Source organism: Ursus americanus, chromosome 30 (genome assembly GCF_024610735.1).
Source record: "Ursus americanus isolate L20-20 chromosome 30, mUrsAme1.1.p, whole genome shotgun sequence".
NCBI lineage: Eukaryota > Metazoa > Chordata > Mammalia > Carnivora > Ursidae > Ursus > Ursus americanus.
In genome coordinates, this window is record NC_142156.1 from 1,647,814 (window position 1) to 1,660,144 (window position 12,331).

General features: G+C 53.2%; 1 protein-coding gene across 4 annotated transcripts in view; it reads left to right on the forward strand.

Annotated features, from left to right (window-relative positions):
* KIAA1671 (KIAA1671 ortholog) overlaps nt 1–12,331 on the forward strand; it is a 185,853-nt gene that overhangs the window by 161,019 nt on the left and 12,503 nt on the right. For all 4 annotated transcript variants that reach the window (XM_087857177.1, XM_045791197.2, XM_045791196.2 and 1 more), the window contains 2 exons: nt 7,348–7,466; nt 10,622–10,877. In XM_087857177.1, the coding sequence (XP_087713303.1) occupies nt 7,348–7,466; nt 10,622–10,877 (375 nt within the window). The remainder of the gene's footprint in view (nt 1–7,347; nt 7,467–10,621; nt 10,878–12,331) is intronic.

Here is a 12,331-nt window from a genome sequence, read left to right on the forward strand (position 1 = left end):
CTTCCTGCCTTCATTTTGCTTTTTGAGCACTTACTAAGTGCCAAGAACTGCAAATAACACTGCAAATAACTCCAACGGCGAGAAAATGCAACTCACCCGGTCAGGGAGATTTTTGCAGACAGGTGTCCCACGAATCATACAAGTGACAGGAACCACCAGCCAGGGTCAAGCCTTGGAGGGAGAGAACTCCAACTGGGACTCGGGACTTGGGCTAGGGAATCCGCCCCAGGAGCCAACGCTTGTGGGGCGGCACTTGGCCAGGCAGAGGGGTATCTTGGGCAGAGGGAAGAGCGTGGATATAGGGCTGAGGTGTGAAGGGACATCATTGTGGCTGCAGGGGAGGGGCAGTGAGGGGGAGCAGACACGGCAAAGAGAGCGGGCGCTGGACCTTGGGGTTCAGAGCAGGCTGCGGTTAGATGGACCGTGCTCTTAAGGAAAGAGCTTGGACTGGGGCATACAGAGCAGATCTGACAAACTGAGGGACCCAGCCCATCCTTGACCAGCCGCCCCCTCCTTCTCCCCTTCCTGGGCCTGAGACCCCACGATGGGCTTCACTAGAGATGGACTGTGGTAGCAGGCACAGGACAGGGAGTTGTGACACCTGGATGCCAGGCCCGGCCAGACATTCCTCCGTGTCTCCAGCCCTTGGTTGTCTCATCTGTAAAATGATCATAGAGGACCTGACAAGCTCTCCATGTCAAGCCAGAGCTGGGAGATGCAGCACGGGCTTTGGGCGCCACACCAAGCCAGGTTCAAATCCCAGCTCCACCACACCTTGTAACTGCATGGCCTTGGGCATGTCAGCTAGCCTCTCTGGGCCTCAGTCTCCTTCCCTGTAAAATGGGTCCATGACATTCCTACCGAATAGGGTTGCTTGGGGCCATTCGATGGCAAAATGAAGGGCACCTCGCCAGAACTCAGGAGTGTTGTTGTTACTGTTACTTCTCAGCTGTTGTGTAAGACTGAGCTGAGAGAGGAAGTGCTGCAGGCCCTCAGGGGCAGAGACCCAGCAGGTGTCACCCAGCCAGCCTCCCGCACAGCTGAGAGTGTCACAGCTGAGAGTGTCGAGTTGCTGAAGGGGGAGGGGATGCACATCTTGAATTGCTCAAAACTGCTCCGTCAGCCACGGAGCACTGTCCTGACTCAGGGTTCCTTCCCAGGCGGATGTGTCAGACACCCCAAATACATACAGGAGCTGTAATTTCTCTTTCCCCCGCCCCCTCCCTAACTACATTGCCTTTTCTGGTTAAGAAGCTCACACCTACTCACTGCAAAAAAAAAGTTATTTTTGGAAACACCTTCCTCCAGCAAATATTTGTTCAACAACTACCATAGGCCAGGCACTGGTCTAAGTGCTGGGGTGCAGCACTGGTTGGAATGGTCCCCGTTTTCATGCAGCTGACAGTCCAAAGGGTAGAGGTCAGGGATCAGCAAGCTGGTGGCGGGCCACAGCCAGCCAGCCACCTGTTTTGTCAATAAAGTTTTATTGGAACACAGCCACACACGCTCCCATATTGTCTATAACTGGCTGAATTGAGTTGTCAGCACAGAGACTGAACAGGCCGGCAGAGCCCTAAATATTTACTATCTGACCCTGTAGAGACAAAGTTTGCTGGGTTCTGATACAGACTAACAAGTGAAGATTTCTGATTTGTTCTCCATTCATGGTGCATACGATATGATTGTATTAGAGGTGTGATTTAATAAATTTTATTTGATTTTATTGTACTGTCTGATTATAGTGGGATATAAAACTGCAAGTTCAGGTGCTGCACGAAGCCATCATCGGTAACAGCCTGTTACTCCCCAAGGACGGTGCCCCCGTAACGGTTTGCTGGGGGACCCTCCAGAGGTTCTCCTTCGCTTATGCTCATTATACATTTCTGCGTTTGTTTTTACAAATCTGGTATCATAACACACAGACACACGTGCTGTCACGTTACCTTTTTTTTTTTCACGTTTGCTAGTGTAAGACGGATATCTTTTTCTAACAGTAAATACTTTTTTTTTTTAAGATTTTATTTATTTATTTGACACAGAGACAGCCAGTGAGAGAGAGACAAGCAGGGGGAGTGGGAGAGGAAGAAGCAGGCTTTCAGCAGAGGAGCCCGATGTGGGGCTCGATCCCAGAACGCTGGGATCACGCCCTGAGCCCAAGGCAGACGCTTAACGACTGCGCCACCCAGGCGCCCCAGTAAATACTCTTCTGAGCGTCATTTTCCTCGGCTGTGTTTATTGCATCGTATGAATATACCGTATTGCATTTCACCAGTCCCCATCTTCTTGGACATTTAGGTCATTTCCAAGATTTTGCGGTGATGTCTCCAGTATTTTGCAATGGTATATTTCCAGTATTTCACAATATTTGCTCCCCTGCAGGGAGCATCCGTGTTCATAGATCTTGGCAAGCGTGTCTAATGATTTTCTTGAGATAAATTTCTGGAACCAGAATTGCTGAGTTGAGGGTTATGCACATTTTAAATTTCAGGGTGCGTGTTATGGCGCGTTTAAACACAGCCCCTAAAGGCGCATGTTAGCCTGGTCTCCCCGGCACGGCTGTTATGAAGTTACCCATTACGGGCTCTGGGCTGACGCTGTCATCTCTGCTTGTAGGACAATGGCCCAGGGTCTGTCACCCACCAGGTGTTTGGTGGGTGTTTGGTGAGCTACTGATCCAAGCAAGTGGTTTTTAAACCTGCCCAGTGCTTGAAGCTTTTGAGAGCATTCTCATGTACATTTCCCCATTGTAATAGACACTTCCTCCTCAGAGCCTCTCAAAGCATCCCGGGAAAGGTGGGGGCAGGTGGATGGTGGGGGCAGGCTAGGAGGAGCTCTGGGACAGGAACGTGGCATCTCAGTGCTGCCTCTTCCTTACCGGGAGAACTAAGAGCCAGACAGCAATTCCTGTGTCTATGCCTCAGTTTCTCATCTGAAAACGGCCAACCAAATCAACCGGAGAGTCCTTCTTGCTTTAAAGGACATGATTTGATTATCCTTGTGTGACAAATGACAGCTGAAATGTGGGTGGGCGTTGGGTCGATATCCATCAGGGTTGCACATCACGAGAGCCCCGCTCATGTTCCAGATTGGGGGGCGGGGGCTCCCCAGGACACCTGTGTGCCTTAGATGGGTGCCTCTTCATCGTGAGTTTGTCAGGTGTGTGTTCAGACGACCCGGTCCGGTATCTGCTTGCCTGTGGACAAAGGGTTTTTTGTAGTAGCCTCTGAGGGAAAACTGAATCAAAACAATATCCTGCCTTTGAGCTAATTACGAATCTGACTTTTAGAAAGTTTTTAGAAGAGTTTTGGGGCTTTCTGGTGGTTGATCTCAAGGCCTCGTAACCCTGGGAGCAAAGCTTGATTTGAAGTGCTGCCAGGGTCTGCCAGAGGGAGGACACATGAATAATTTGGAGCGCACACAAGGTTACCGGGATACGCACCGGAGAAAGTGCTGATAAACGACTTGCTTTCTTAAGCCTCATTTACAAGATGAATTCCTTGATCATCCTCACCCCTGAATTACTCCACTCTTAGGGGGTCTGTGTTAAAGAGTATGGCATTCAACCAGATACTTAACATCTGCTTTGTCCAGACACAGAGGCACAGAGAGGTTAAGTAACTTGCCCAAGGTCACACAGCTACTATGTAATGAATCCAGACATTCTGGCTCCAGAAACAGGACTCATCCAAGGGAGATTGAAAAGAAACAGGTCAATTATAATTATTACAGTGTGGGAAGTTCTACAGCAGTGCCGTCCACCAGAACTTTCTGCAGTGATGGAAATGCTCTGTATCTGCTATTCACTGCGGTAGCCACATGTGGCTGTGGAGCCCTTGAAGTGGCTAGTGCCAGTGAGGGACTGAGTCCTTTGTATTTTTAAATTTGAACAAATTTAAATTTAAATAGCCACCTTCTTGAATAGCACAGATAGAGAGCCTTGAGATCTAGAGGACGGTGCAGGGAGGGCTTCCTGGAAGAAGAGCCATCAAAGTCGAAATTTGAAGGACAGCTGGGAGGTGGCGGCTGTGCCAGCAGGTCTGGAGGTGAGAGAGAGTGAGTGGCCTGGGGCACGTGAGGGTGGCACAGCCAGTGGGAGGGCCTGGAAGGGGCCGGGGATGGTGGGGGAAAGAGCCCCAATGATGAACGTCCCACGAGCCATTTTTAAGGTGCTTGGACTTCACCCTGAGGGATGTGAGCTATTAAAAAGCTTTGGCAGGGACCCTGCGGGCCCAGATTTTGGTTTGGGGAAGTATCATGCGAGGAGCCAGAGGTGAGGGAGCCAGAGAGACCCCAGAGCTGGCTGAGGCTGGACAGAATGTTCTGGAAGGAGACTTTGAAGGACTGGGACAGTGAGGGAGAGAGGAGTCAGGGGTGCTGCCCTTGGGAATCTCTCAAATGTGGCATTAGGCGGTGGAGGGAGAAGGCATGGCAGGGGTCCCACACCCCTGTGCATGAATCTTGAACCCCTGCATCAGGGCCCACAGACAGGGGTGGGTGGAAACCCACCTGTCATTGCTGAACACCATTAATACCCGGCCCGGCCCCCCCTCCTTGCTTTCCTCCAGGCCCTTTGAAGGAGGCCAGGAAGCAGTTCCCCTGCCTCCCACCCTGACTGCACCCTCAGCACCCTACCCACCTTGCCATTCTGATTTCCAAAGGCCCCACCTGGACCTCCCTTCCTCCATCCCTGAGCACTGAAAGATCCCCGGTGGTCCCCGGGGGAAGGACTATGAAAATGGTTCTGATCACCCAGCTCCTGGCCCCTAAGCTTCATGATCTCCAGAGATTATCTCTTTGAAGCCCCACAACAACCCTTGCTTTTCTAATGGGAGACTGAGGCTTGCAGGGGTGGAGTCACTTGGCCAGGCTCACACTGCAGGAGCAGAGCAGAGATGGCAAGCTCTCCCCTCCCCCCTGAGCTGTGACCCTGAGCTGTCACCCCCCGTGCCTCCTGCTGAGCTTAGCATGGTGGGGGACACACACACACACACACACACACGCACACACACACACACACACAAGCCCCCTGCATGTGCGCGGGACAGCAGTGTCAAGCCCACCAGAAGGACCCCCCTAAGGGCCCAACCTCTGGCTTCTGACCCATGGAGGGGAATAAGTCAGGGAATTCCTGATTCTGTGACATCTTTGAAAACCAGTGAGCAGTTGGAAGCATGCGCAGGTGACCACTTCCATTCCTAGGTCCCAGGGAGAATTCGTGCAGGGTGCGGGGCATCTGAGAATGTCAGGTGATCTTTCAAGGCAAAAACCTCCCACGTTTCCCCGAGTGGGGACTGACTTCATCCCTAAAGCATCCATACGGCCACCCCCCACACTGCCCATGGGCTTGGCGATTGGGCAGCCTGTCCCAAGGCCGCTCACTCAACAGGAGCCAACGCCTTAAAAATATGCCACCCCTTGACCTGGTGATTCTGTACTTAGGGATCTCTCTTGGGGAATAATCACAGAGATGTGTCACTTTGGCCTCAAGGATGTTTGTCATGTTGTTGTTTATAACAGCAAAAAATATTTATAGCAAGCTGCATGTCCAGCACTTGGGGACTGGTTCCATCAGCGGTGCTGAGTCCATCCGGTGGGATCTTCTTCTGCCATATAAAGATGAGGATACGGATGAAGTGACCCAGGGGAAATTCTGGGCCGGACTATGCCAGAGTATCGTCCGTGGGTGACAGGTTTTTTTAAAGTGTCATTCGTTGTGCATTTCTATGATTTCTAAATGTTTTACAACGCACATGTATTATTTTGGTAACTAGAAAAAGCATTCTGAGGGCAGTGAGTGGCGTTGGGGTTGTTCGGACATGAGCCGTGATTAGGGCCCTCGAGCGTGGCCGTTGATCAGAGGCGGCTGAAGGGTTTATTCTGAATTCCTGCCCCTACATACACCCCTCCCACAGCACCCCGTTGAGCATCACGGGGAACACAAGTATCCCCAAGGGGTTCATTCCCCTGGACCACAGAGGCTTGTTCTGCCAAGGACGGTTTTGTAGAAGCTGCGAAAAGGCATAGAGTGTGGACAAAGATGATAGAACATCGCGACCTTGAAAGGTGCATCAGCTAATTTACAGAATCTCAGGGGCTGCGTCTATGCCGTGACCCACCCCCCCACACACCCGGTTCCCCGATGCCTGGCACATAGTAGGTGCTCAGTAAATTTCTATGGCGTAATTAACCTCTCCGTCGAACTTTACTTGGTACAACAGTGAGTCCAGGGTAGGCAGGAAGAGCTCAGCAGGGGGAGAGATCAGTATGGGTTGTAATGGCTTTGACCAAGAGGATGGGTAGGAAGAGGGAGGGGCAGAGGCTGGGATGTGTGAGGCTTGCGCAGGACTCAGTGAGGAGGTCAGGGAGGGTGGGAGGAACGGTTTGTTTGGGGTGATGTGGGAGATGGCAGTGGAGAGGAAATTTGGGGCTCAATGACAAGGGGTGTTGGATTTCCGCCGGAGGACAATAGGGAGCTACTGAAGGTTGTTGAGCAGGGAATGGGCTTTTAATTTGCCGAAGTGAACAAAGTAGGGAAGCCAGCAGTTCAGTCATTTGATGGAGCTCTGTGGCTGCCCACCATGTGCCAGCACTCCTTCCAAGTGCCCCGGCCAAGGGCAGAGGCAGCAACTAAGCAGGTAGTGATAACTGAGGGATCCCGGCTGCCTGGGGTGCAGTGGTTACCAGTCTGGACGTGGACCCACACCTCCTGCCCGGGTTTGAGTTCCACCTCACCATGCATTGGCTATTTGATTTGGGGCATGTCACTTCACCTGTCTGAGCCACAGTGTTCTCATCTGCAAAATGGGATTGTAATAAGGATGGCCGTGGAACTTCAGTTCAGTGAGGTGGTGTGCAAACAGCTTGGTCGATGCTGGGCCCAGTGAAATGTTCCGCGGATGCTGTGTTGGAAGCATGGTGGTGGTGGGAACTCGGGGGCGGGGGACAGCTGAGGGAGTGCCCTAGCCAGGTGGACAAGTCCTGGGAGACCAAAGATGGAGAGAAGATTGTCCTGCCTGCAGTGCCAGGCGGAGAGAGGGGCACTAAGGATGGGCAGCATGGTGTCCAGCAGGACCCCTCGTGCCGGGGAGGGTGACACCTGCATGCCAGTTTGCTTGCCTTTAGCACTGACGGTCTTGCCTCCTGTGATGTCTTGGGCACATTGGGACAGTCGGTCACCCTAATGCCCACCCCAGCCATCTGGACCCGCCTCTGAGCACAGTGGAGAACTGGGTGTGGTTTGAGCGGGCGGGGAGGTGGGGGAATGCTGTGTGATCTGTGTCAGCCGGGGACCAGGTTCTGAGCGTTTTCCCTTGATAGAAATCTCTCCCGTCTGGCTCGTCTCTGCAGGACCAGCTGAAGCAGTGTTTCTCCAGGCGGCCCCCCGAGGCCAAGGACACCGACACCCTCGTGCAGGAAGCCGACAGCCAGTATGGGACATGGACAGACCAGCGCCAGAGCGGGGAGAGGTAGGGCATCTGGATGGCGGACAGCATGGCCCACGTGCCCCCTCATTTCTATATTACTCGAGCCTGTGTCGTCTGTAAGTAGAAGCGTAATGCATTCTTACCGGAAACAAAGAAAGTTAGAAAGTGCAAAAAAATGATTTTAAAAGGATATACGAAATGTCCAGGATAGGTAAATCCATAGAGACGGAAAGTAGGTGAGTTGCCAGGGGCTGGGGGTGGGTAGGCGGGGGGTGACCAGGCTTCCTTTTGGGAAGGTGTTCTAGAAATACACCGTGGTGATGCCTGCACCACACCGTCGTCGTGCTCAACGTCAGTTTCTGTTATGTGTATTTCGCTACAGTGAAAGGAATTACAAAGAAAATGACAAGCACCTGTCATGCCAGCACACAGGTCATGAAGGAAGGCATTAACGCTTTCTGTCAGGTGTCTGTCTGGACGTTTTTTTCAGCATGTAGGTGTTTACAGATAGAGAAGCATGTTCCACATGTTTCTTTATAAGCCGTGTCTTGGATTTACTGTCGCCTCGGTGGACGGCTTATAGGGTCCTCAGACGGCAGAAGCCTTCAGGTTGACCGAGTACAGCCTGGATACAGAGGCAGGCAGCTCGGAATTCCAGCCCCACCCGAGCTGCTGATGGGACTCTGGATAAATGAGTTGTATGCTTTCCAGATTTTTTTTTTTTAAGATTTTGTTTATTTATTCAACGGAGAGAGAGACAGCCAGCGAGAGAGGGAACACAAGCAGGGAGAGTGGGAGAGGAAGAAGCAGGCTGCTAGCGGAGGAGCCTGATGTGGGGCTCGATCCCAGAACGCCAGGATCACGCCCTGAGCCGAAGGCAGACGCTTAAGGACTGAGCCACCCAGGCGCCCCGATATGCTTTCCAGATTTGACGCTCCTCCGTAGAAAGGGAATGATGCCTGTAAAAACAGCCAGGGTTTATTGGGCGTACGTGCCACGCACTGTTGTAAGCACGTACACGTGTTAATAACGTCTAATCCTGGTGCCCCGTCTTGCAGAGGCGAAGGCCGACGCACCCCACCACAGGGGGTTGTTGGGAGGGGAGCCTGTGGGCAATTAGCATATTTCCTGGCCCATAGATGGAGCACCTGTTCATTGCCCCTGTTCATTGTTTAAAAATAAAATTTTTCTTCTCCCCCTGGGGCGGGATCGAGCACAGTCATGGCTTCGTGGACACGTGGGGTGGACACTGCCCTGTGTTCTCAGCTCACGTCTTCCTTAGCCCAGGGCCCCAGGATCTCGTGGTCCTGCGACCATGGTCAGGGTCCCGTGGTCTTTTGAAGTCAGAGAGACCTGGGTCGCCTCTGGTATGGCCCCTTGCCAGCTGTGTCTCTGTGTGACTCGGTTTCCTTGCCTGTGGGTGGTATGCCCAGGGATCAGGTAGACTCGGCCCCTCCCTGGTCTCCCACCTGTTTCTCCTGCCCTCCCAGCCGGGAGTGGTCACAAGCCCCTGCTGGGTTATGTCCCACAGCCGACAATGTGAAAGTCAGGTGGAGGTGGACGGAATTGAAAATGGGTACGAAGAAGACAAAGGGAAGCAAAGGTTTCGTGTAGTCCCCATGAAAGCGCTTTCTCGCCGAACCCGTGACATGTGTGCTGTTGAGCGTAAATGTCACTAGACTTCACTTTGATTTCCTGCAAGAGCCCTCTGGACTCTGAGTCCGGAAGCCGGCGTCTCGGTTTTGCACCCCTCCTGGGCCTCCATTCCCCCCAGCTGGCCTCTGGGACCTGGGGCCTCTCCTGTGGGTGGGCGCCCCCTTCTGTTCCCCAGAGGTAATGCAGCGCCCCCTCCCCAGCAAGTCAGGGAGCTGCTGCGTCCCCAGCCCTGGGCAGCAGCGCCATCTGCTGCCTCCTTGGTGGTATTTCCCTCATGGTTTGGGGGGACTTGCTTCCGTCCCACCCCACACCCCCACATCCTGTCTGTTCCGAGTAATAAAATCATCCCAGGGCAGACAGAACATGGATGTGCTCCTGCCATGAAGCACCAAATACGGGCTCTGTGCAGGGGTGCAGCCCGGGTGGCTTCCAGGGCAGACCCTCCTCTCAGGGAAATGGTGTCTGGTGCCCAGCTGCCCTTCCTCAGGGTGGGCTCTCCCATGCTCTTGACTTTGGTGTCTTTTTGATGGGAAGGGGGGTGCTTTTTAATTTAATGACTTAATTTATTTATACATTTCTGTCTTATGTGGTTCCAGTTATCCAAGCCCTACTTAAATACATTACCGTGGGAAGAAATTCCAGAGGTAGGAGAGAGTCAAGGGCGTGGATTCCAGAGTGAGTTCTGCCCCTTTGGGCAGGCCACTTCACATCTCTGTGCCTTGGTTTCCTCTCGAGGTCAATATTTAACTTCCTGCGTCTTATCCCACCTGATAGCATGGTGGTGGCCGTAATAGGGTTATAGGGTGTACCTCGCAGGATTGGGGAGAGGATTCAGTGTCTCCCTGTGTAGCAATGCCTGGCACATAGTAAGTGCTCAATAAATCTTGACTGAATGCATGCACAAATGAATGGAATCATGCAGAAGATTCCCCTGCCTCCTGCTCTGCCACAAGTGACTGCTGGTGTTTTTTGTTCGACATCAGTGCCGTCCAACAGAAATACAACTCAAGCTGCAAATGCGAGGTGTGGGTCATTTAAGATGTTCCAGTAGCCCCCTCAAAAGAGTAAAAAAGAAACAGGTGGAATTGATCTTAACAATTTAATTTACATAACAATATTTTATGGAATCCAGATCTGAAATATTATTTCAACATGCATCAGCATTTTATATTCACTCTCTTTCTTTTTTTTTCCCCCAAAGTGTTGGGAATCCAGTGTGAACTCTATACTCTGGACTCGCACTCGCCACCTGGCAAGGGCCCAGTCACCACATGTGACCAGTGGCTCCCATACTCCTGCCCAGTGCAGGGTTGGAGCATCTTGAATGGGACCAGACCGACCCCTCCCATTCCACCACTGTCCAGGTGTTCTGGACACACCACGGACAGCACCAGGCTGTGCCCAGAAAGGTTATCCTATGGGGATGTTCTGTGTCTTAGAAACTACAGCCTGAACCCGCTTTCTGCCACCTCCTCTACTTGAAATTCAGTTTTGTGCAACCGCCTGCACAAATGATGTCTCCCTTCCTTCCTTTCTCGTAGTCTGGCCCCCGAGTCCCCGTCCCCAGACAGCAGTGCCCTGTCGGCCCGGAAGCAGCTCCCCAGCAGCCGCTTGTCCTCACTGTCCTCCCAAACGGAGGCCACCTCGGTCGGGGACCAGCACAGCTGCTCCAGGGACCAGAGGAGCACCAGCGTGGACCAGTCCAGCACCGATTTGGAATCCACTGATGGGATGGAGGGGCTGCCCCTGCCAGACCCCTGCCCCGCGAAGAGGGTGGACGACTTCTCCTTCATTGATGTAAGCCAGTAACTTGGAGCATGTGTCGGAAAGAGTCCTGTCTTCTTAAAGGGTTTCTCTGGCATCTGCCAGTGACTTGCCCCTCTCAGGGGTAGAACCTGTGGGCCAGGGACCCCTGTGGTGGGTGCAGAGGAAACAGTCTTTGAGTTGGGGAGCCAGCCTCCAGGATACCAGCCACTCAGGCCCAATGACATCCTGCTCTAGACCCTTCCAGACCAGTACCTGTCCTCTTTCCTCCCACAGGAGCCCCACCTGCAGGGGTCAGGCACAGTTTCCTTTTCAGTCCTTGAAGTCCCATTATTCTCCTTCCCTGACAGTAGGGCTATCCCCCTCACCGCCCCCTGCCCACCCTCCTGTGGATGCATCATCTAAATGGTGCAAAATCAAAAAGCAACCCACTCTCCTGGCAGTAAAGCCTCGGGCCCACACTCTTAGGGATGGCTACCCAGATTCCCCCCAGAGAAGGAACACCACTGCTTTGGGAGAAGGGGCTTCCTCTGGATCCTCAAAGGGGATTCCCCTTTCTGAGGGGCAGGGTCACTTGCTGGCACCTCTGGATAAGGGCAGAGAGGGGGAAAGACCCAAGTTTGGTCTCCATTAGGCCACCCCACTATATATACACGGACATGGCGTGGGTTGTAAGGGTTCGGTTAGGTGATGTGTTCAGGTATTCATTCAGCAAACACGTACCAAGCTCAAGCTTCGTGCCAAGTGTGGCTGTAGCTTCCGTGCTTACATGATGTCACCGGGCCATAGCACAATCTGCTGGACTTACCTTCTAAAACACTAAGCCGTTCTTTCCCAGGGTCCGTTGTAAATACCAACAGCGGTGTCAACAGCCCCCAGTCCCCGAGGGTTGGCCCCTGGACTGCTCACAGGCCAGGAGCCCCAGGAGGCAAAAATTCCTGCCCCATTCTGCAGGTGAGAGAACCAGCGTGGCCATTGGGTGACTCAGATGCAAGTGACCCCAGCACAGGTCTGGCTGCTTATTTAGCAGCTACTGAGGTCTACGGGCACCGCCCACCTGGCCTGGGGGCTCCTGTGGGGGCCGTTCGGAGGCTGAAGCAGAAGTTGAGGCACCACGGCACCCAGGCCCTGCCCCAGCTGGGTGAAACAGACCAGGGAAACAGACCCAGCTGCCCCTCAAGCCAGCTCTTCCTGCGGCAGTTCCCTCCCCCTTTCTCGGAGTCTGAAAAACGGGGTCCGAGAAGTGATCCCCCAGTTTGGGACTTCTGTCTCTCCCCGCCCCCCCAACAGCCCCATCAGCACCCCCCGCCCGCCACTGGCCACCATTGTGACCACTTTGCAAAGCAGCTGTGCAAAAATCAGCCCCCTCCTCCCACCCCCAGCGTGGCATCTGCCACTTACCGCCCATGGGAAATGATTCACTGAAATTAGCCCATCATTGCTCCTTGAAAAGGCCTTGGCTGATGGAATTTCTCCAAAGTAGACCT